This window comes from Pseudoliparis swirei, chromosome 16 (genome assembly GCF_029220125.1).
Source record: "Pseudoliparis swirei isolate HS2019 ecotype Mariana Trench chromosome 16, NWPU_hadal_v1, whole genome shotgun sequence".
Lineage (NCBI taxonomy): Eukaryota > Metazoa > Chordata > Actinopteri > Perciformes > Liparidae > Pseudoliparis > Pseudoliparis swirei.
Window position 1 is genome coordinate 23717436 of NC_079403.1, and position 25343 is coordinate 23742778.

A 25343-nucleotide genomic window follows, 5' to 3' on the forward strand; every position below is an offset into this window, starting at 1 on the left:
AAAATGTTTGCTCCTAATTCTGATTTTGGTAAACAATACATTTTATTTCTTTCAGAAGTTAAGTTTCTTTTTTATAATTTGTTCGATTTAAAAAAAAAAAAAACTGGGAGTTCCCCAAGACCCTGACTGGTGTCTGTGGTTAACTCGTCGTCTTATTTATAGCACAAACGTTAACTTCTGCAAAATCACAAACGTCTGGAAGTATTCAAGTCAACCCAAAGACCTGAACATGCACATAACAGTCATAAAACTTAGTTTCAGTATCGTACGTTATACATAATACAGCATCCATAATACGGCATCCATAATACAGCCCCCCCCACCACAGTGCATCTGATTGGGCGCCCAACAGAACACACTGCTCGGCTCTGCAAGCGTTCGTAATGTGAAGGTATTGCATAAGAAGAGGAGAGCGCGCCCCCCCCCCCGGGCTTCAGGGGGTCAAGGCGGTCCGCCCCCGTCTGGATCTCCTCCGCTCCTCCTCACTTGATCTCCTCCGCTCCTCCTCACCGGATCTCCTCCGCTCCTCCTCACTGGATCTCCTCCGTTCCTCCTCACTGGATCTCCTTGCTGAGCTCCGAGGCTTCGAGCATTTTCTGAAACACAGCAACAGGTTCAGGCGCGCGTGTTTCCCCGGGGGGAGGAGCTTATAGATCAAACCCGTTAACGACAGAGCTTAATTAGGTCAAGTTGTCAAAATACAATCATCTTTTCTGAATGTATATATATATTTATATATATTTATTTATATATAATTTTAATTTATATATCCATATATATACAACATTTTTATATATTTGTTATATACATTTTTAAAATATATTATACAAATATTAATATATATATGCACACATGTATAAATATATATATTTTTAAATTAAATATATATGTTCAAACATATTAATATATATATATATATATAAATATTTGCAAAAAGATATAAATACTGTATATATACATATGTATAAATATATATATAATTTTTTTAAATTAAATATATATGTATAACAATATTAATATACATATATCTCAAAATATTTGCATATATATATTCCTATATATATATATATATTTATTTTAAAATATATATTTATATATGTGTTTTTTTAATTAAATATGTGTATAAAAATATGAATACAAAAATATATATATTTCTATATATATATTAAATATATATATATATTTATATATGTTTGGGGGGTTAATCATTGGGATTATCGCACATGTAGCATGACTCCCTGATCGCGCCAGAGGGCCGGCGTTCAACCTGGAATCGATCATCACGATCCTCTTGACGAATAGTTTCCGACGTACTTTCCGTTACGGGATTGGCCGAGGGGACGTTCATGTGGCCGAGCGCGATATCAGATCAGTGACTTTATTCCCTCGGTGCCTCTTCTCAGCGCTTCGGACACGGCGGAATGTCAGGAATGTGCTCATGGGGATGACGTCACATGGAAAGTTGCGATTGATCGGCTCACATGGCGGCGAACAGGAAGCTGACAGCCAAGAGAGTCACTGGTCCACCTGATCCAAATCTCCTGGGGGAACCGGAGATCTGGAGCCGCCACACGGACCAATGAGCCGCCAGAAGGAGGAGCCACTGAGCACGCCGACACAACGATGACATCAGGAACGGAACATTATCTTAGTTCATTTCTGGCATCATGTTTAAATTTAAAAAGTCAAACACCTGGTTGTATAGCCACTTAAGCCCCATTGCCCCACCTGTGGGGCAGATTTGATGTTTTGTTCTAAACTGTCTATAATATTATAATAAACATGAGCAAATATATTGATGTTGTACATCAAATTAAAGAAGACAACTGGGGCTACAAGTATCAGTGAGCCATTTAAACACAACTCAAACACCAACTGAAATAAAAATACAAATATCATAATCATAATTGTGTCAGGTGTCGGCCCACTCAGAACGTTTCCGTAGCTAGCGACATGTAGCTTTGTGCAATCATAAAAGCAGCGATGTTCAAAAGCAAGAGGACTTCACACAGATTCTAAATATCTTTACAGAATCCTTCTAAAGTATCACGGAGATATAAGCCAAAGAACACAGAAATATTAATCGCTTCATAGCTTTACATTCAGCAAATTCAACATACTTTTGTTCTTGAGAAGAAGAAAAAACGTTTCTCTCCCCTGCATTCCAGCTGGCATGGCGTTAGTGTGTGTGTATGTCCCTTTAAAAACCAGGCGGACTTTTGGGGAAGCGTCATAATCAGCTGTCAGGAAGTTCAATTTCAGCAAATCGGATTTCACATTTCAAATATGGCGACGCCTTTCTGTCTCCTATTGGCTCACAGTGCTGTCAATCTTGTCTTTCTTGGTACCAATCGATTCTATTGGCTCTAAGTATTCCAATGACGTGTCGTTCTTTAAAATCCGCCCTTCCCCGGCGGAGATATCTGCGCGCGCAACAGCTGCGCTGTGACAGATCCAAAAACCGGCTTTACGCACAGCACGCACTTGCACAGCACCACTTTGTTTGATCGTTTTTTTATCTTTGATTTACTGTTTTAAAGCCACATAATGATGTATTTGCATGTATTGATCACCACAAGTAAAAGTGAAAGTGAAATAAATGGTTTGGTACATGAGAAAAGTCAAATGGCACAGATGGTGCTTCAATGTGCCCAAATGCAAATTTTAGAGACCTCGCCTAAATTCTCTTTACTAAAAAGTCTCCAACTATTGTTCTGCTTTATTTTTTCTGAGTCAAACTTTGCAGAGAGTCTGTTCACAAGTTGTATTATTATCTGGGTGATTTTAGGCCTTTGCTGTGCATCCATCCAGGATATATTCATCCTGAAAGTGCTTTTTTTTCTAATCGAACTTGAAACTTCTATGAAAATAGAAGATTCATCTTTATTTACTCTTAACCAGTAACATATATGCTAATATTTACACATCTGAACAAAAGCTCATTGTGTTCCCTTTATTATAACACCAACATTATTCAAATAGCTTGTGTGGTTGCAGAGCTACACCCTTTTTAGTTTGGGTATGTCATTTTGAGCAGAAACCTAAACAAACGGGTGGGGGTTAACAGGATAGAAGTCTGTGCTTCATGTGTTAAAGCTGCATTCTCTCTACCGCCCACCAGGGGTCGACTCCTCTGGTTGTATAGAAGTCTATGCTTCATGTGTTAAAGCTGCATTCTCTCTACCGACCACCAGGGGGCGACTCCTCTGGTTGTATAGAAGTCTATGCTTCATGTGTTAAAGCTGCATTCTCTCTACCGACCACCAGGGGGCGACTCCTCTGGTTGTATAGAAGTCTATGCTTCATGTGTTAAAGCTGCATTCTCTCTACCGCCCACCAAGGGGCGACTCCTCTGGTTGTATAGAAGTCTAAACTTGAGTAACGGACCTGTGCTGAGGTTAAGTAGGATGCCATGCTGATGTGTGACTCGTGTTAAATGAAGATTCACAACCAAACCAGTGGTTAGCACGTTAGCTCAACGTCGCAAACCAACTCAGCCGGACTACTCACCGTCCACGGGGCGGCCTCTGAGGAGCCAAGACACCACGACACGGTCAGACTAGAGGACACTGTGACTAGAGGACACGCTGCGACTAGAGGACACGCTGTGTATACACACTGTGTATATAAATATATATATATAAATATATATATATCCGTCATACTGCTGCATTACATTTACATGTTTAACTCAGTTAAATGCAGTTAATATATATATAATATATATTTATATAAATTCTATATATATTATATATATTTTATAAATATATATATAATATTTATATTATGTATTATATAAATATATATATTATACTTATATTATATATTATATATATATTTATATCAAAATATAAATATATACAAATATAAATGTATATATATAATATATATTATATGAATATATATATATATATATTAAATATATATTTATATCAAAATATGAATATATACAAATATAAATATATGTATGAATATATATTATAGAAATATATATATTTTATATCAAAAAATATATATATGTATATATATATATATACATATATTATAATTTTATTATATATTATATAAATATATATATATTTAAAAACTATATATATATATAATATATATATATATATTACATAAATATATATATATATTTTACAGAAATAAATATTTATATAATTATATATATAAATAAACTATTTAAAAAGTCAAACATGTAGATGTAGAGCAGCAGAAGTATGACAGATATATATTTTTAAAAGCCTTTAGAGAAACGATGAACCAAGAGTCAAACAGCTCATCAGAGAAGCACTCAGCCTCCGTCAGCCTCCGTCGGCCTCCGTCAGCCTCCGTCGGCCTCCGTCAGCCCACATCAGACAAATGGCTGCGGAGCCGAGCGGGCTAATGCCGCATAGTGTCAATACTCTTAACGCAGGGCACGGCGTCTGTCTCCAGCAAAGTGCTCTGCATCAGGGGGGGGGGGGGGGGGGGGCTCAGCGGACGCCACTGAGCACGGCGTGTTGCTGCAGCCTCAACATGTGTGTGAGGAAACCACGATGCCTGTCAATTACCTGGTAGCCCCGCCCCTAAAGCGTCCTCTGCTTTATGGTCTGTTTGACTCTAAATGACCAAAATGTACTAAATGATGACATCATGCTGTATAGAAGACGACTCGAAACTAGAGACTGAGACAAAAACTCATGTTTACAATGTTTACTGAGGGAATACATCATGAGAGAAGTCACTATATTGACTTCTATACAACCAGAGGAGCCCCCTGGTGGGCAGTAGAGAGAATGCAGCTTTAAGAATTGAAGCATAGACTTCTATACAACCAGAAGAGTCGCCCCCTGGTGGTCAGGAGAGAGAATGCAGCTTTAAGAAATGAGGCATAGACTTCTATACAACCAGAGGAGTCGCCCCCTGGTGGTCAGGAGAGAGAATGCAGCTTTAAGAAATGAGGCATAGACTTCTATACAACCAGAGGAGTCGCCCCCTGGTGGTCAGGAGAGAGAATGCAGCTTTAAGAATTGAAGCATAGTCTTATTCAGATAAAATTATTTTTTGTTTTAAATTATGTCTATGAAATATTACATATATATGCAATATATATGTGTATATATATATATATATATACAAGTATATGTTTATATATAGAAATATGTATATATATATACACACATAAATGTATTTATATATATATATACATACACACACATATATACATAACTATGTATATAAAGTATAATTTGATAGGCGTGCTCCGTCATTACAACATATAAATGGACTTTTCCTTCAACGGTCTGATCGTGCTGTGCTTTCTTTTATTCGTTATCGTCTGCTCCGTTGACCGTTAACGTCGAGCCGCATCATCAGGTTTTACCTTTTTCTTGAGGGCCTCCAGGGACTCGAACTCCAGGCGGGATAAGTTGATCTGGATGTGTTTGGGAACGTCTGGGATGAGGAAGGTCAGGATGAACTTGAAGGCCAGCAGCCCGTGCTGAAATCACACAACAATGACGCATCACACGGGAGTAAAATAAAACACGGTAGACTGTTGTTCTTTATCTGCATCCTATAAAAGAAATATAATAAAATAAAATCGATATAACTTGATTATGTTTCCTATGTGCCGTATAATCCGAGAGGGCAGTCGGTGTCACTGACTGTCTGCTTGTGACTGGCTCTTGTGTGTAGTCATATAATATATATATATATATATATTTATATGTATATTTTTTATATATATATTTATACTTATTTATAAATATTTATATATATATAATTATATTATTACAAATATATATATTTATATATAATTATAAATATATTATTACAAATATATATATATATATTTATACATATATATATATAAATACATATATATAAATATATATATATATATTTAAATATAAATATATAATTATAAATATATATAAATAAATATATATAAATAAATATAAATATATATAAATAATTCAATTACTTCTCATACAGACTACACACAAAACCCAATTTAAATTTTAACAACCTCCAAAGGCCTCCTCGAGGTTCTATGCACATGCCAAACAGTCAAATCTCAGTTCACATGATCATCAGATCACCGTTTTACCCTCGATCGTGCTGACTCAACACATTATCATTCGGGTTATTTGAATGTCATAGAAACGATCACAACGGGAGGAGAGGAGCCCGACCCGAACGTGCCCGATAACCACGGCGGCTCTTTGGTTGATTGCTGATGGCGCTCCGGTCTCAGTTATCTGAGTGATTCACGAGCTGAGAGGCACCGGCTCAGACCGGGAGGAGAACCTTCTGGAATGTTCTTCTTGTCCCGGTCCGACAGTAAGTTCTGACGGAGGTGAAGATGTTTCATGACACAAGGAGACACTCAGGTTCAGTGTCTTGCTCAAGGACACATCGACTAGGGCGGGGACAGCCGGGGGATTGAACCGGAGATCCTCTGGTTGTAAGACACACACACACACACACACACTAACACACGAACACACTCACACTCACTCGCACACACTCTCACAAACTCTCTCACACACACACACAGCCGGGTATTGAACCGACGACCCGCTCACTGACACACAGTCGCTCGGTGACCTTTGACCCCAACGTGAGTGAAAACAGCCTGAATGAAGAATGAAGTCCGACTGCAAAACGATACAAACAATATTAGGCCCCGCCCCCTTTGTCATTGTGTGTGAGCAGACGGATCCGAGTCTCCGTCCCTGCAGCCGGTTGCCTGGTTACTGCTCACTGGTGTGTGTGTGTGTGTGTGTGTGTGTGTGTGTAGTAATCACTCAGGTATCACGGAGACGAGGCGCCGGCTCCTCGCCCGACAACCGAGATAAGAGGAGCCGGATGATTCGATTCTTTAAAAAGAGAAAAGGAGTTCGAAGATAACGAGTGAAATCTGAAACCGTGAGATGAAGCCGGTGAACCGACTTCACGCTGACGTCACATGACCCGCAGCCGCCATGGCGACGGCTCGTTAAGAGACGCTCGCTCCGTGAGGAGAGGAACGTGACGGACAGACAACCGGCCGCTCGGTCTGGTCCATCCTCCTCCTCCTCCTCCTCCCTCTCCTCCTCCTCCTCCTCCCTCTCCTCCTCCCTCTCCTCCTCCTCCCTCTCCTCCTCCTCCTCCTCCTCTCCTCCCTCTCCTCCTCCTCCTCCTCCTCCTCCTCCTCTCCTCCTCCTCCTCCCTCCGCCTCCCTCTCCTCCCTCCTCCTCTCCTCCTCCCCCTCTCCTCCTCCTCCTCTCCTCCTCCTCCCTCTCCTCCTCCTCCTCCTCCTCCCTCTCCTCCCTCTCCTCCTCCTCCCTCTCCTCCCTCTCCTCCTCCTCCTCCCTCTCCTCCTCCTCCTCCTCCTCCTCCTCCCTCTCCTCAACAGGCTACAGTGAGATGCAACAGGCTACAGTGAGATGCAACAGGCTACAATGAGATGCAACAGGCTACAGTGAGATGCAACAGGCTACAGTGAGATGCAACAGGCTACAATGAGATGCAACAGGCTACAGTGAGATGCAACAGGCTACAGTGAGATGCAACAGGCTACAGTGAGATGCAACAGGCTACAGTGAGATGCAACAGGCTACAGTGAGATGCAACAGGCTACAATGAGATGCAACAGGCTACAGTGAGATGCAGATGCAACAGGCTACAGTGAGATGCAACAGGCTACAATGAGATGCAACAGGCTACAGTGAGATGCAACAGGGTACAGTGAGATGCAACAGGCTACAGTGAGATGCAACAGGCTACAGTGAGATGCAACAGGCTACAGTGAGATGCAACAGGCTACAGTGAGATGCAACAGGCTACAATGAGATGCAACAGGCTACAGTGAGATGCAACAGGCTACAGTGAGATGAAATGGGCTACAGTGAGATGCAACAGGCTACAGTGAGATGCAACAGGCTACAGTGAGATGCAACAGGCTACAGTGAGATGCAACAGGCTACAGTGAGATGCAACAGGCTACAGTGAGATGCAACGGGCTACAGTGAGATGCAACAGGCTACAATGAGATGCAACAGGGTACAGTGAGATGCAACAGGCTACAGTGAGATGCAACAGGCTACAGTGAGATGCAACGGGCTACAGTGAGATGCAACAGGCTACAGTGAGATGCAACAGGCTACAGTGAGATGCAACAGGCTACAGTGAGATGCAACGGGCTACAGTGAGATGCAACAGGCTACAGTGAGATGCAACAGGCTACAGTGAGATGCAACAGGACGTCTCATATCACTCGTTGTTGATTTTAATCTGATCATGAGAATATGCAGACAATAGTTTATATCAAACATCTTATTCACAGGATCTGTGTTTGTTAAATGTTGCGGCCGCAAGGAATTGTGGCGGCAACATTATCTCCAGAGTGTCCTCTCCTTAAGGAGCTAAACAAGGAAGCATTGAAGCTCCTTTCCTTTACATCTATTCGACCAGCACTTATCATGTCTCTCTCGCTCTCTCTCTCTTTCTCTCTCTCCCTCGCTCTCTCTCTCTCTCTCTCGTTGGATCCAGTTTGGACTCTGGCGCCATCTAGTGGGCAAACAGCTCCATCAACCTCAACCAAGCTGAAGATGTGTGCAGGCTGCCCCTCCACGTTTTCCTTGGATATATGGATATATGGATATATGGATATATATATATATATATATATATATATAGGGCAAAGGGAATAACTGCCCCTAAGAAATATATAGTTAGCTCCACAAGATTTCCACCAGAATAACCAACTCCTGTGTGGATCGTCGCTCAGTCAATGTGATTCACATGTAAAAGTCAATTCAATTTAAAATTCAATTAATCCACAGTAATTTCCAGTTTGAGCTCAACGTGTCACTGTCCACTTTTATTTTTTATTTAATAACTTAGATTTATTAACTTAAAATGTTCCATCATGATTTGGCTGCATTCTACACTGATTCTCAACCACTAGTGGGCCAACTGGGGTACTGCGAAAAAGATTGATTAAATAAAAATAAGAAAAGCTTTATATACAAACTAGTTGTATTTAATATATATATATATATATATTAAATACAACTAGTTATATACACACATATATATATATACACACATATATTTATATATGTATATATAGATACATTTAAATATATTTATACATATATAAATGTATATATGTATATATATACATACATAGATATACATATATAAATAAGTGTGTGTGTGTGTGCGTGCGTGCGTACCTCAATAGCCACCGTCCACAGGATGAGCTGCATGTCCGAGCCGGGGAAGTAGGCCTTGACTTGTGGAGACATGCCGATCAGCGAGCAGTTGGTAATCACGGCGATCACGCTCATGGCCTCAAATGCGAGCTGGACGCAGGCGGAAAGAGAGATTAATATATATATATATATATATAAAGAGCATCAGGTTATGTGTTTTTTATCTCCCCAAAGATCATTCACAAACGAAGACGTGCGTCTCACATGCCAGACGCCGATGTTCGCCGCCGGGTCCGAGAAGGGCCGCTTAAACACCCGACACATCTTGAAGGCGTCGGAGTAAACCTCCGTGACGTTGTTCAGCACCACCAGCACGGCGGCCAGCGGGTAGACGCAGGAGAACAGACTGACGTAGCCGAACAGCAGGAAGAGCTCCAGGTAGTCGTCGAAGGTTCCCTAAGGAGAGAGAGGGAGCATATCGACCTCCACACACACACACATTGATGGAGCACATCGTGCGGAGGCGCTCCCAGTACCAGGTAGGTGCTCATGTCGGCCTCCAGCCGGACCTGGTCGGCCAGAAGGAGCTCTTTGTCCTCCGGGAGTTTTCGATGCTGGACTTTGCGGATCATCTTCTTGTTGCGCCTCCTCTGGAGCCAGTAGGGCAGGAAGGCCTCCATGAACTGGTTCAGGATCTGACTGGTGATCAACAGCGTGGCCAGACTCTGGTGGGGGGGGGGGGGCGGCAGGAAGAGAGGAAACGGAAGTAATAATACAAGCAGGGTTCATACACATGTTGACCAATGGGTGTCCAGGACTGTAAACCAAATTTCCATGGCCAAACATTTTGTGAAATCTCGGTGTAAACATGGAGAATTCCTTAAATGACTCAAATGAATGAGACAATAGTTTGATAAAAAGAAAAAATATTTAAATCCATTTGTATTCTTTGAATGAAAATGAGTAAATGAAAATGTGAATATAACAAATGTTCGTGATTTTTTCAAAACTTTTGGGATTACATTTTTTTCAAGGACTTTTCCAGGCCTGGAAATAACCATTTTCAAATAACATGACTTTTCCAGGTTTTCCACGACCGTACGAACCCTGACAGGGTTCATACACATGTGGACCAATTCCAGGATTTTAAACCAAATTTCCATGGCCAAAACATTTTGTGAAATCTCGGTGAAAAAGTGAGAACATTTAGTATTTAAATTAAACTAACAATGAGAATTCCAAAGCATACAGTATAACCTGAAATGACATATTCTATAAACATATTAATTATGTCAAACTCTGTGTGAATAAACATGTGAATATAACACATTTCATGACTTTTCCTAAAACCGTTTAACCATTTTAAAATTCCATGACTTTTCCAGGTTTTCCATGACCTAGGGGTTAAAGGAAGAGGAGGAAGAGGAGGAAGAGGAGCTGTACCTGTCTGAGCATCACCATGTCCTGCATGACGAAGGCGATGTAGAACAGCGAGGCGAAGCAGTTGAAGAAGTTGAACTGCGGAGGGAAAAAAAAAGAGAGTGGAGACGGCGTTGACGAGAAGAAGCTTCACTCCGATCGGTACTCACCACCAACACCTTGAGGACCAGGTGGTTCTGGTAGGACGACTCCAGCCGGTGGTTTTCTAGAAGCACAAACGGGGAAAACATTGTGAGAGACACAAAGCAGGAAGCATCCGCTCCCACCTGCAGGTCAACCAACAGGACTCCAGTATTTGGGAGAGCGTTGTGATGTCTACTTATATTTTTGGACTCTGCTTTTCTGGGTGTAGTCGAAGGCGGAACGATGATTGTTGATTTTTCAAATAGATGTTGATTGTGCTGAATAACTATATCACTGTAAAATCTGACACATTGATCTTATTTTTAAATCTAGGAATATAACTATTAGTTTTAAGTTGTGTTAAGTTTCAATTGAATTCAATTCAGTTTATTTTATACAGCCCAATATCACAAATGAAAAGAGTGTGATATTACAATCTTTACAATCTGTAAACATACGACATCCCTGACCTTCGACCTCACATCGGATCAGGAAAAACTCCCAAGAAATAGAAAAAAAACTTTCACAGGGAAAAAATATGTAAATTCATCCATAAATAGAGAGAGAAGAGGAGAGAGGTGCTCAGTGCATCCTAGAGGAGATAGGAGCTCAGTGTATCCTAGAGGAGATAGGAGCTCAGTGTATCCTAGAGGAGATAGGTGCTCAGTGCATCCTAGAGGAGATAGGAGCTCAGTGTATCCTAGAGGAGATAGGAGCTCAGAGTATCCTAGAGGAGATAGGAGCTCAGTGTATCCTAGAGGAGATAGGAGCTCAGAGTATCCTAGAGGAGATAGGAGCTCAGTGTATCCTAGAGGAGATAGGAGCTCAGTGTATCCTAGAGGAGATAGGAGCTCAGTGCATCCTAGAGGAGAGAGGAGCTCAGTGTATCCTAGAGGAGATAGGAGCTCAGTGTATCCTAGAGGAGAGAGGAGCTCAGTGTATCCTAGAGGAGAGAGGTGCTCAGTGTATCCTAGAGGAGAGAGGAGCTCAGTGTATCCTAGAGGAGAGAGGAGCTCAGTGTATCCTAGAGGAGAGAGGTGCTCAGTGTATCCTAGAGGAGAGAGGAGCTCAGTGTATCCTAGAGGAGAGAGGTGCTCAGTGTATCCTAGAGGAGAGAGGTGCTCAGTGTATCCTAGAGGAGAGAGGTGCTCATTGTATCCTAGAGGAGAGAGGAGCTCAGTGTATCCTAGAGGAGAGAGGAGCTCAGTGTGTCCTAGAGGAGAGAGGAGCTCAGTGTGTCCTAGAGGAGAGAGGAGCTCAGTGTATCCTAGAGGAGAGGTGCTCAGTGTATCCTAGAGGAGAGGTGCTCAGTGTATCCTAGAGGAGAGAGGAGCTCATTGTATCCTAGAGGAGAGAGGAGCTCAGTGTATCCTAGAGGAGAGAGGAGCTCAGTGTGTCCTAGAGGAGAGAGGAGCTCAGTGTGTCCTAGAGGAGAGAGGAGCTCAGTGTATCCTAGAGGAGAGGTGCTCAGTGTATCCTAGAGGAGAGGTGCTCAGTGTATCCTAGAGGAGAGAGGTGCTCAGTGTATCCTAGAGGAGAGAGGAGCTCAGTGTATCCTAGAGGAGAGAGGAGCTCAGTGTATCCTAGAGGAGAGAGGTGCTCAGTGTGTCCTAGAGGAGAGAGGAGCTCAGTGTATCCTAGAGGAGAGGAGCTCAGTGTATCCTAGAGGAGAGGAGCTCAGTGTATCCTAGAGGAGAGGTGCTCAGTGTATCCTAGAGGAGAGAGGAGCTCAGTGTGTCCTAGAGGAGAGGAGCTCAGTGTATCCTAGAGGAGAGGTGCTCAGTGTATCCTAGAGGAGAGAGGTGCTCAGTGTATCCTAGAGAAGAGAGGAGCTCAGTGCATCCTAGTCTTCAGTCTCCATGAGGGGGCGGAGTCTGCCTCCAGGACTGAAGGTGGAGCTGGTTCCATAAAAGAGGAGGAGCTTGATACCTGAAGGCTCTGGCTCCCATCCCACCTTTTAGGACTCTAGGACTCCACTATGTCTTGCATAAAAACAGCCAGGACGACTCACCCCACTCCGTGAGGAACTCGGCGGCGTATCTGTAGATGAGGTTCATGACCTCGATGACCACCGCGTAGATGACACTGGGGATGAAACACAGGATCCCGGTCCAGAAGGTGGGCTCCTCGTCGTGGACCGACAGCGCCCAGCCCTCCATCAGGAAGTAGATCATCATGATGTAGAGCGACAGGTAGAGGCAGAGCAGGACGAAGGGCAGGGACACCAGGTAGACGCGCAGGTGCCTCTTGGTGTTGGGGTAGAGCGGCTCCTCGCGGCCCGTCACGGGGTTGAACCCCAGGACGCCGTGGAAGCCGGGCCGCGGCTCCTCGAAGGCTTTCTTCCTGCTCAGCGTGCCCCAGCGGTAGGCTAGCGAGGCGCTGCAACGCTTCCACAGCTGTGGGAAATGACCACAAATGTCTTTAATAGAGATCAGATTGTCAATTCCACTTGCGAGTCGACGCGGTGGCCGTCCGCACCTCCAGGATAACGGTGCACCAGACCAAGTTGAACGCGGCCAAGACGACGTATTTGTCGTAGGCCTCCCAGTCGAACAGGTAGTACGGCACCCCGATGAGAGCCATGGGCACCAGGGCAAAGGTGAAGTACTCCAGGAAGCCAAAGTACAGGGCCTGACCCTCGCCGTAGTAGTGCCGGATGTCATCTGGGGTTCAGAGAACGGACATACGGGAGAAAAATACGGGATTTAAAAAAGGAGGAACAAAACCATCCAAAAAGGTCTCGAACCAAAAAGGTCTCGAACCAAAAAGGTCTCGAACCAAAAAGGTCTCGAACCAAAAATGTCTCGAACCAAAAAGGTCTAGAACCAAAAAGGTATAGAACCAAAAATGTCTAGAACCAAAAAGGTATAGAACCAAAAAGGACTAGAACCAAAAATGTCTAGAACCAAAAAGGACTAGAACCAAAAAGGTATAGAACCAAAAAGGACTAGAACCAAAAATGTCTAGAACCAAAAAGGACTAGAACCAAAAAGGTCTACGTCTCCGTCTCTCGTCTCTACTCACCGAGAGGCTGGAAGGAGAGGTTCACCTTCTGGAACCAAGAGAACGACAGCCTCTTCAGCTCCTCCTTCTGGTGGAGAGGGAACACCTGGACCAGGATCCCGTTGGACTGCAGGCGGCGGACTAGGAAGCCAAAGACGAGACGGTTGGAGACGTTCAACCTGGATGCAACCGCAGCCGTTAGGCCATTAGGTCATTAGGCCATTAGGTCATTAGGCCATTAGGTCCTTAGGTCATTAGGCCCTTAGGTCATTAGGCCATGAGGTCATTAGGTCATTAGGTCGTTAGGTCATTAGGTCATTAGGTCATTAGGCCATTAGGTCATTAGGCATTAGGTCATTAGGTCATTAGGCATTAGGTCATTAGGCATTAGGTCATTAGGTCATTAGGCCATTAGGTCATTAGGTCATGAGGTCATTAGGCCATTAGGTCATTAGGCATTAGGTCATTAGGTCATTTGGCAATTAGGCCATTAGGTCATTAGGTCATTAGGTCATGAGGTTATTAGGTCATTAGGTCATGAGGTCATGAGGTCATGAGGTCATGAGGTCATTAGGTCATTAGGCCATTAGGTCATTAGGCATTAGGTCATTAGGCAATTAGGCCATTAGGTCATTAGGCATTAGGTCATTAGGTCATTAGGTCATGAGGTCATTAGGTCATTAGGCCATTAGGCCATTAGGTCATTAGGTCATGAGGTCATTAGGTCATTAGGCCATTAGGTCATTAGGCATTAGGTCATTAGGTCATTTGGCAATTAGGCCATTAGGCATTAGGTCATTAGGTCATGAGGTCATTAGGTCATTAGGCCATTAGGCCGTCTCCATAACGATGCTAACGATGCTCCGTCAGGAGGACGTTCATGATGCTTCACTCACCGATGGATTTCCCGGGGTAGAGCTTGACCTGCTGGTACCCCGGCACGTGGGTCTCGCCTCTGGCCCGCAGGCTGTCCAGCTCGTGCTTGATGATGTACTGACACTCGGCCGTGCTGAGGAAGGAGTCTCCGTCTCCTGCGGAGGCGCAGCGGGAGGACACGGTGTGGGAACTGGGTTTAAAAGAGCTTAGACATGCTGACGGCCTCCATCTTTTGTCTTACCTTGAAAGTCCTTGAAGTCGTGTTTGTTGGCGCAGGTGAAGCCTCTCATGGAGCCGTCGTGGAACTCCTTGAAGAGGCCCAAGTCCTCGGCGCCGGACAGCAGCCGCTGCCACGTGGCCCCCACCAGGAACAGGTTGGGGTTCTCCTTCTCCTGGGCGCCGTCCCCGGGGCCCAGCTGCTCCACCTGCAGCTCGGCGCCTGGGACCAAAGAGGGGGGGGGGGGGCGGGGTTATCACAAGGGGGAACTACGTCACCTCCAGAGATAATAGCGATAACAACGGCATCCGACTCTTCCATGCCACAATAAATTAAATAAAACAATACAATATATCAGAGATGTCCAACACAAGGCCCGCGGACCAAATCTGGCCCGCCACGTCATTTAATGTGGCTCGCGGCGGCTTGAAAGACGTATGATCACCTTTCCTTAAAAAAAAAAAAAATCCTGTGCTTTTATTTTGAAGGTGCCTTCACAATAAAAGAGAAGCGAACTCTCGCGTTGCTCTTTGATACAGCAATGTGGGTTATAATAAATATAATACATTAAATTGGATGTTATTTTCCTATACTGCGACAAATCTGCTTAGATATTTTTTTACATTTATATAAATGCATGTACAATATTTGCGCACTTGAATAAACAATAATCAACAATATCAACATTACGCAATACCAACAGCGCCCTTCATTCATATGACCGGTCAGGATGAGCCTCAAAAGGCTCCAGACAACTTATATTTAAAAATTCCTGCAACATAAATCTATGAAGGGGTGATGTCACCGATAACTTGACATGTATTTAGGAGCAAGGTGAGTCAAACTGGATCTACCTCCATTGCGCTGCGTGTCCCGGACCCGGCTCAGCAGCCAGGCGATGGCGTCCTCCTTGGTGTCCGAGGCCAGTTCCACCACCACGAGAGGATCGAACCGGTCTGACATCTCACCTGCTCCCAGGACACCTGCTCCTGGGGAGAAGCCATTATATATATTATATATATATAATATATATAATATATATGTATTATATATAATATATATAGATATATATATATTATATATATATATAAATTTAGATATATATATTATATATATATATATTATATATATATATTAATTATATATATACACACACCTGCTCCTGGGGAGAAGCCATTATATATATAATATATATATAATATATATGTATTATATATAATATATATAGATATATTATATATATATATATACACACACCTGCTACTGGGGGATAGCCATTTATATATATATATATATATATAAATATATATAGATATAGATATATATATATATATGTGTATGTATATATATAATATATATATATATATATATACACACACCTGCTCCTGGGGAGAAGCCATTATATATATATATATAATATATATGTATTATATATAATATATACAGGACTGTCTCAGAAAATTAGAATATTGTGATGAAGTTCTTTATTTTCTGTAATGCAATTAAAAAAACAAAAATGTCATGCATTCTGGATTCATTACAAATCAACTGAAATATTGCAAGCCTTTTATTCTTTTAATATTGCTGATTATGGCTTACAGCTTAAGAAAACTCAAATATCCTATCTCTAAATATTAGAATATCATGAAAAAGTATACTAGTAGGGTATTAAACAAATCACTTGAATTGTCTAATTAACTCAAACACCTGCAAGGGTTTCCTGAGCCTTGACAAACACTCAGCTGTTATAAATCTTTTTTTTACTTGGTCTGAGGAAATATTAAAATTTTATGAGATAGGATTTTAGAGTTTTCTTAAGCTGTAAGCCATAATCAGCAATATTAAAAGAATAAAAGGCTTGCAATATTTCAGTTGATTTGTAATGAATCCAGAATGCATGACATTTTTGTTTTTTTAATTGCATTACAGAAAATAAAGAACTTTATCACAATATTCTAATTTTCTGAGACAGTCCTGTATACACACACCTGCTACTGGGGGAAAGCCATTTATATATATATATATATATATATATATATATATATATATATATATTTATAAATATATATAGATATAGATATATGTGTATGTGTATATATATAATATATATATACACACACCTGCTCCTGGGGAGAAGCCATTATATATAATATATATAATATATATGTATTATATATAATATATATAGATATATTATATATATATAATATATATATAATATATAATATATATTATATATATAATATATATATATATATATACACACACCTGCTACTGGGGGAAAGCCATTTTTATATATATATATATATATAAATATATATAGATATATGTGTATGTATATATATATATACACACACACATATATACATGCACAGATATATATATAAACATATATATATATATACAAATACATACATATATATACACATATACATATCATTTAGATTTATTTCAGGAGAAAAACTATGATTTATTATCTTAATCAAACATATAATATAAAATAAAACATAGTGCAGGCTAAATTATGTTGTTATGTACCCTGAGACCCTAAACCCTGAGACCCTAAACCCTGAGACCCTGTGACCCTAAACCCTGAGACCCTGAGACCCGAACCCCCCAGACGTCGTCCCATGTCTCCCCCTCTGAGTCCGAGGAGAACCGGAGCCAACAGAACCAGGTCGACTCACCTGTAGTTCACACAAGGTCTCCTGCATGAGGTCCAGACCCAGACTCACTGACACAGACAGCTGAGGCGCAAACAGCTGAGGCAGTGGGCGGGGCTAGTGGGCTGGGGGCGGGGCTTGTGTGTGTGTGGGGGGGGGGGGGGTACTCACCCGGATGTGTGTCTGGAGCCTCTGGGTGGATCTGTGGAGTCAGATTACATTTAGAAACAGCACATGGTTCTCCTCCTGCAGCGGGCGAAGGACTGGAGGAGCTGAGAGGTCCTGCAGTGGTTCCCTACAGTGGTTCCCTACAGTGGTTCCCCTACAGTGGTTCCCTACGGTGGTTCCCTACGGTGGTTCTCCACTATAATTCTGTATAATGGTTATTTATGTACAATGGTTCTCCACAGTGGTTATTTATCTACATTATTTATCCACAGTGGTTCTCCATGGTTCTCCACAGTGGTTATTTATTTACAATGGTTCTCCATGGTTCTCTACAGTGGTTCTCCACAGTGGTTATTTATTTACGATGGTTCTCCATGGTTCTCTACAGTGGTTCTCCACAGTGGTTATTTATTTACAATGGTTCTCCATGGTTCTCCACAGTGGTTATTTATGTACAATGGTTCTCTATCTACATTATTTATCCACAGTGGTTCTCCATGGTTCTCCACAGTGGTTATTTATTTACAATGGTTCTCCATGGTTCTCTACAGTGGTTCTCCACAGTGGTTATTTATCAACATTATTTCTCTAGTGGTTCTCCATGGTTCTCTACAGTGGTTCTCCACAGTGGTTATTTATCTACATTATTTATCCACAGTGGTTCTCCATGGTTCTCTACAGTGGTTATTAATGGTTCTCTACAGTGGTTATTTATCTACAGTGGTTCTCCACAGTGGTTATTTGTCTACAGTGGTTCTCCATGGTTCTCCACAGTGGTTCTTTCTCCACACAGGTTCCCTCTCCTGGCTCTGAACAGAACCGCCCGGTAAGGTTCTACAACATGTCAGTGAAGAAGCTGTCAACGCAAACTATTTTATGTATTCCGTGTTCTCCAACTCACCAACTCTCTCCCCGGAGCCGCCTTGAGGGAACGATGAGGAACACTTCCGCATGTCTCGCGCTGTGACGTCGGGTGCGCTCGGTTTGGGTCACGGCGCGAGAAAAGAAGCGCTGCGACGGGCGGAGACCGGCGCGCCGCGAACCTCTTGGCATCGAGACGTGGAAGCACCGCCCGGCGGAGCTGTCTTGGTATTCGAAACAAATGTGTTGACTCATGTCGAGGCTACGTCACGATGCGTCACGTGACCCCGGACAGTGACAGGATGGCCGAGCAGGCGGCGACAGCGGCGAGCAGCGGGTGAGTGTTTACACACACACATCAATAACTCCATAAATACACGGGTCGATCAATAATCAATACGTCCTCTTTAACACGCCGCAGAGGAGTGTGTGGAACACCGGGACACACTTGTTGTCATGCAGCAGGTAAACACACACGCGCGGAGTTTGTCTCGGGAGGCACCAGCGTGACGTCACACGTATACCCCTTTTGAGTGACGTCACGTGTGTCTGCTCCTCAGGGTGGTCCACAGGGTGCTGTCCGTCGTGGGGGCCCAAGGCCTGGTGACCAGCGCGTGGGGCTACGTGGACAGCACAATCAAGTGAGTGTGTGTGGGGGGGGCGTCACTGCTTAGAATGCAACTGTTAGAAATGTGTTCTTCTTCTTCTTCGCTTTCCTTGTTTAGTCTTTCTTAGTTCTGCTTCTTTTCCTCCTTCTTTTCCTTGTTCCTTCTTCTCTTTATTTTCCTTCTCCTTCCTCCTTCTTTTCCTTCTTCTTTTCCTCCTCCTCCTCCTCCTTCTTCTTCTCTTTCTCCTTCCTCCTTTTTCTTTTCCTTCCAAAATCTGTCGACAGGAACAGGACATTATCATATTCATTCATTGTGTTGTTACTGTGTTTTAATTTGTGTGTAATGATTCCTTCTGGTCACATGACATCTATTGTTCTGTCCATCTGGAGAGGGATCCTCCTCTGTTCTCTCCTCAAGGGTTCTTATCTTTGGTTGTTTGGGAGTTGTTCCTGATCCGATGTGAGGTCAAAGGTCAAAGGTCAGGAATGTCTATGTGTACAGATTGTAAAGACCTCTGAGACACATTTCTAATTTGTGAAAATGGGCGATACGAATAAACTGAATTGAATTGAATGACACTCAACTTTAACACCCTGTTGCCTCATGGGGGTTTCTAAGCTCTGGAGCTCAGAAACAGAACATCGTGTTCCCTTTGAGATAACGGTCCGGTCACAGTCTCTCTCGGGTCCTCCGAGCAGCTGACGGCGAGCTGATCCGACACGGCCGAGCGGAGCAGATCGCTCCCGTCCATGAGCCGTTGCCTCATTCTGTATCTCGTCTTATAATCGGGATCCTTGTATTCACAGTTCATGACGGAGGTCCTCTGTGCCCGTGCAGGTGGTGTTGGATCCCCAACTGGCTGCCGTCATGGTGCCCCACCTCTCAGCTCCAGCTGCAGGCTGCAGAGGACCTGATGCTGCGGTGTAAGGATCGGCTGCGCTCCACCTTTTAGTTTCCGCGCGTGGCCGTCAGCGGGAAGGAGTCCCGCCGCGTTCGCACGAGTTCACTCGCTCGACTATTTGGGTTTTTTATTCGTGTTGTTTGCTTCGTTTGTGCCCGAGAGGGGGCGGGGCTTAGAGAGGGCGGGGCTTATCTTTGTGGCTTTACTCCGTGGAAACAGTTATCATTTCCTTCCTCCGCCATGGAAGAAATAAACCCAGGGTTCTTGCGATCATGGAAAATCTGGAAAACGTCATGGAATTTTAATATGGTTATTTCCAGGCCTGGAAAAGTCCTTGAAGAAAATGAAATCACAAAAGTTTTGGAAAAGTCATGGACATTTTATATATTCACAAGTTCATTTCCGCTGTGTTTAAAAGAAAATGGGGTTTTTTGCGCTGCGAGTGACTGAAAATGTCGTTGTCCATAGCAACAGCCGCTCAGGGATAATCCGCCATCATGTATACAACCGAGATTTCACTAAATGTTTGGTCATGGAAATTTGGTTTAAATTCTCACAAGAACTCAAATTAATTCCCCCGTCGGATTTCAAAACACATTTGGGGGGAATTGATGACAGAGAGAGTAATTTGTATTCTTAAATACTGATGAATGCAGCAGAAAGGACACTTTTCTCATCCAGGGCAAAGGGGGAGGAGCTTGAGCACCACCAGGGGTCTATCTTTGCACGCGCCTTTCTGGGACCACTTCAAAAAAAACATAAGAATTTAGTCTGATCAACCAACTAGCATGAAGAAACCCAAATACCAGAAGAGTGAGCCAGTGCAACGCCATCTGACCCGTTTCATCTCCTCCCCCCATTCTTCTGGCGCCCCATCTGAGCTCTCCGTCTCTCTCTCTAGGTGTAGAAAGTCCCTTCTCCAAACGGCATGTCCCCATCTCCAACGGCAACCAGCTGTGGACCCTGAGCTTCGGCGGCGACCGCGTCAAAGGCGAAACGCCCTTGGTCCTGCTCCACGGGTTCGGCGGCGGCGTGGGCCTCTGGGCTCAGAACCTGGACGCTCTCGCCCGGCGCCAGCCCGTCTTCGCCGTGGACCTGCTGGGCTTCGGCCGGAGCAGCCGTCCCCGGTTCTCCTCGGACGCCCGCGAGGCGGAGGAGCAGTTCGTGGAGTCGATGGAGCAGTGGAGGGCCGGCGTGGGTCTGGAGTCCATGACCCTGCTGGGACACAACCTGGGAGGGTACCTGGCCGTGGCGTACGCCATCAGATACCCGGACAGGTGGGCGAGGTCCTCAGCGTGTGACGGAGGGTCTGCTTGTTTCTCTTTTATTTAGGCAGTCGCCCCCTGGTGGTCAGGAGAGAGAATGCAGCTTTAACACAGGAAGCATAGACTTCTATACAACCAGAGGGGTCGCCCCCCTGGTGGTCAGGAGAGAGAATGCAGCTTTAACACATGAAGCATAGACTTCTATACAACCAAAGGCGTCACCCCCTGGTGGTCAGGAGAGAGAATGCAGCTTTAACACATGAAGCATAGACTTCTATACAACCAAAGGCGTCACCCCCTGGTGGTCAGGAGAGAGAATGCAGCTTTAACACATGACGCATAGACTTCTATACAACCAGAGGAGTCGGCCCCTGGTGGTCAGGAGAGAGAATGCAGCTTTAACACATGACGCATAGACTTCTATACAACCAGAGGAGGTGGCCCCTGGTGGTCAGGAGAGAGAATGCAGCTTTAACACATGAAGCATAGACTTCTATACAACCAAAGGCGTCACCCCCTGGTGGTCAGGAGAGAGAATGCAGCTTTAACACATGACGCATAGACTTCTATACAACCAGAGGAGTCGCCCCCCTGGTGGTCAGGAGAGAGAATGCAGCTTTAACACATGAAGCATAGACTTCTATACAACCAGAGGAGTCGCCCCCTGGTGGTCAGGACAGAGAATGCAGCTTTAACACATGAAGCATAGACTTCTATACAACCAGAGGAGTCGCCCCTGGTGGTCAGGAGAGAGAATGCAGCTTTAACACATGGAGCGTATACTTCTATACAACGAGGAGTCGCCCCCCTGGTGGTCAGGAGAGAGAATGCAGCTTTAATACATGAAGCATAGACTTCTATACAACCAGAGGAGTCGCCCCCTGGTGGTCAGGAGAGAGAATGCAGCTTTAACACATGAAGCATAGACTTCTATACAACCAGAGGAGTCACCCCCTGGTGGTCAGGAGAGAGAATGCAGCTTTAACACATGAAGCATATACTTATATACAACCAGCGGTTGTATGACCAATATAAAAAATGCAAGGCACTTTTGCCGGTTCACTCTTGTTTATCAGTCATCTTAGGATATGTGTGTGTGTGTGTATATATATATATATGTGTGTGTGTGTCTGTAGTAATAAAATAAACCCCAACAGCAGGTGAAAGTGTGTTTCCCGCCTCTGTCTCCGGCCGACAGAGTGAAGCACCTCGTGCTGGTGGAGCCCTGGGGTTTCCCCGACAACCCGGCCACGGCGGAGGAGGCGGACCACCCCATCCCGGTGTGGATCAAAGCCCTCGGCTCCATGTTCAGGCCCTTCAACCCGCTCGCTGGCCTCAGGCTGGCCGGACCACTCGGTAAATACATCTGTGGCATTAGATAGAACCCTGAATGGAGTCGCCTCACGTTTAAAGGAGAAGAATGTGAGTGCAGGGGTTTATCGGAGAGTAGCGGAGCGTCTGTAGCACACAGAGAGGAAATGTGAAAATATAAGCAGTACGAGTGCACGAGTGGGAGGCTGAAGCCAAACGAGGGCTTTGTTGATCTCGTTTGTCCCTGCAGGGCCCACCTTGGTCCAGACTCTGAGGCCCGACTTCAAGAAGAAGTTCTCCTCCATGTTCACTGACAACACGGTGACTCAGTACATCTACCACCTGAACGTGCAGAGCCCCAGGTCGGTCCTCGCCGCGGCGGCTTTCCTTCACCACTGTTATGAAAGCCATGCGTTCATTCGTCATGCCTGAGTGTTTCTTCTTCTTCTTCTGTTGTTCCAGTGGGGAGACGGCCTTTAATAATATGACCGTTGACTACGGCTGGGCTGTGAGGCCGATGCTGCAGAGGATGGACCAGCTTCAGCCCGAGATCCCCATCACCATCATCTACGGATCCCGATCCAGCATCGACTTCAACTCGGGCAGCACCCTGAAGGAGATGAGGCCGCACTCTCATGTGGAGAGCATCGTAAGTCCAGAGGGAAGGCGGGGCGTCAAATTCATGCCCTTTGTGATTTTGTCTATTGTTCCTCAATAGACGAACATGACTTCATTCTCGTCTATTGAGACGAGAATGAAGTCATGTGACCGTGGTGGAGTTCCTCTATAGACTAACATATATGGTGGTCAGTAGTTGTCTCTACTGTCCACCATGGGCAACTCTTCTGGTTGTATAGAAGTATATGCTTAATATGTTAAAACAGCATTATCTCTACTGACCACCAGGGGGCGACCCTTCTGGTTGTATAGAAGTCTATGCTTCGTGTAATAAAGCTACATTATCTCTCCTGACCACCAGGGGGCGACTCCTCTGGTTGTATAGAAGTATATGCTTCGTGTAATAAAGCTACATTCTCTATCCTGTCCACCAGGGGGCGACTCCTCTGGTTGTATAGAAGTCTATGCTTCATGTGTTAAAGCTGCATTCAACTCTTGGTTGAGACATGTTGAAATCATGGTTGAGTTATTACTGAAGGTTCTATTGTTGACATCCTGTTCCTGAGAGCATTTCTATTTCCTCCCGTCTCTAATCAGACGATCCGAGGAGCCGGACACTACGTCTACGCTGACCAGCCGGAGGACTTCAACCACAAAGTCCTGCAAGCATGCGACAAAGTGCACTGAAGCGGAGACGAGCCTCGGTTTCTGAACTTTGGAGAAAAGAGGAGCACCAAAAACAGAATTCCCTTCAGCAGGAAACACATGATTCCATTTACTCAAAGCGGGAATATTCTTATATAATGAGGAGACACTTCCAAGTGTGAATAGACACCTTTTATGCATGTTTTTGAGAGGAAACACAAGGATGAGGCTCAATATTTTTAGGAGTCTTTTTTCTAATATAACGATTTTAAATTTAGTTGCATCTTAAATTATGTCGTACTGAACCAGAATCATTGTCTTTCAACAATCTCAGTTACTGACATATACACATATATACTTTTCCTGTAAAGAAAAGTATATATGTGTATATGTTTCCTGTGTTAACGCTGCATTCTCTCTCCGGACCACCAGGGGGCGACTCCTCTTGTTTTATATGATTATATGCTTCATGTGATGAGTCTGCATTCTCTCTCCGGACCACCAGGTGGCGAGCGACCCTGGAAAATGAAAGACGCAGTGATTTTAGTCCCATACCGTGGACTAGAATCAGGGTTCTTGACCTTTGCTGCATCGGTTTAAAGAAGAAGGAGAAGGAGAAGAAGAAGCTGAAGGAGGACGAGAAGAAGATGAAGGAGGAGAAGAAGATTAAAACAAGTAAACTATCACCACCTCATCACCACATTTTCTTTAGGTTAAAATGCGAACTTTATGGTATAGATTACGGATAGATGCGCATTTTATAAAGAAGTGTAAAGTTGATTGGACCCGTATGAGGCTCTGTTAAGGTGGTGATGAGGTGGTGATAGTTAGCGAGTTGTAATTAATGTATTGTCGCCTAAAGAAAGAAAATAAAGGAGCGTCACCAGCAGCAGGAGGACTTCACGCCAATTCATACGATCCGTTCCAACGCTTATTGCTGTCACAACACGCAGGCGAAACAACATATAACATCATAATAAATAAGACTAGAGGACGCTTTTTTCAATTCATAACAGCATTGTAGAAAAGAGAGACAACAAACGGCGAAGATACGTTGATTAGAGACGTATTTGTAATTGTAATCCGTCAAATACAAACGTAATCTGGAGAGAAATACGTTCCAGTCAAACGAAACTGCAAATTGCATTTGAGGTCTGGGGGAACGTGATGTTTGAGACACGGGTCGCTGCAGGAGGACGTGAGTTCCTCTCCTCACACAGAGGAGTCCGTCATGTTGTGACCGGATACTTATTATTATATGATGTCATTCAGTCAGAAGAATATTTATATATATCATTTATAAAGACTTAATGTGTCTCCTTCTTCTCCTTCTCTTTCATCTTCTTCTTCTCCTCCTTCATCTTCTTCTTCTCCTTTATCTTCTGCTCGTCCCCCTTCAGCTTCTCCATCTCCTTCTCCGTCACAGACGATTTGAGTGACTGTTACCGTGGCA

At 43.8% G+C, this 25343-nt stretch overlaps 2 protein-coding genes across 2 annotated transcripts; one reads left to right on the forward strand and one right to left on the reverse strand.

The window, feature by feature from the left end:
* Positions 1 to 319: 319 nt before the first annotated feature.
* Positions 320 to 17673, reverse strand: ano10a (anoctamin 10a). Its single transcript, XM_056434404.1, has 14 exons — positions 17538 to 17673; positions 15705 to 15839; positions 14875 to 15072; positions 14654 to 14788; positions 13779 to 13898; positions 13233 to 13417; positions 12766 to 13150; positions 10781 to 10836; positions 10635 to 10709; positions 9728 to 9916; positions 9456 to 9647; positions 9213 to 9341; positions 5369 to 5485; positions 320 to 596 (listed from the first exon to the last, which is right to left on the reverse strand). Exons 2-14 carry the CDS (start codon positions 15811 to 15813, stop codon positions 555 to 557), a joined length of 1932 nt encoding a protein of 643 aa, XP_056290379.1. The 5' UTR covers positions 15814 to 15839; positions 17538 to 17673; the 3' UTR covers positions 320 to 554.
* A 1144-nt stretch (positions 17674 to 18817) lies between these two features.
* Positions 18818 to 24779, forward strand: abhd5a (abhydrolase domain containing 5a). Its single transcript, XM_056434189.1, has 8 exons — positions 18818 to 18879; positions 19103 to 19183; positions 19988 to 20073; positions 20953 to 21328; positions 22515 to 22672; positions 22878 to 22989; positions 23090 to 23276; positions 23843 to 24779. The coding sequence occupies exons 1-8, from the start codon at positions 18845 to 18847 to the stop codon at positions 23930 to 23932; spliced, it is 1125 nt and encodes a 374-aa protein (XP_056290164.1). The 5' UTR covers positions 18818 to 18844; the 3' UTR covers positions 23933 to 24779.
* The last annotated feature ends 564 nt before the right edge of the window (positions 24780 to 25343 follow it).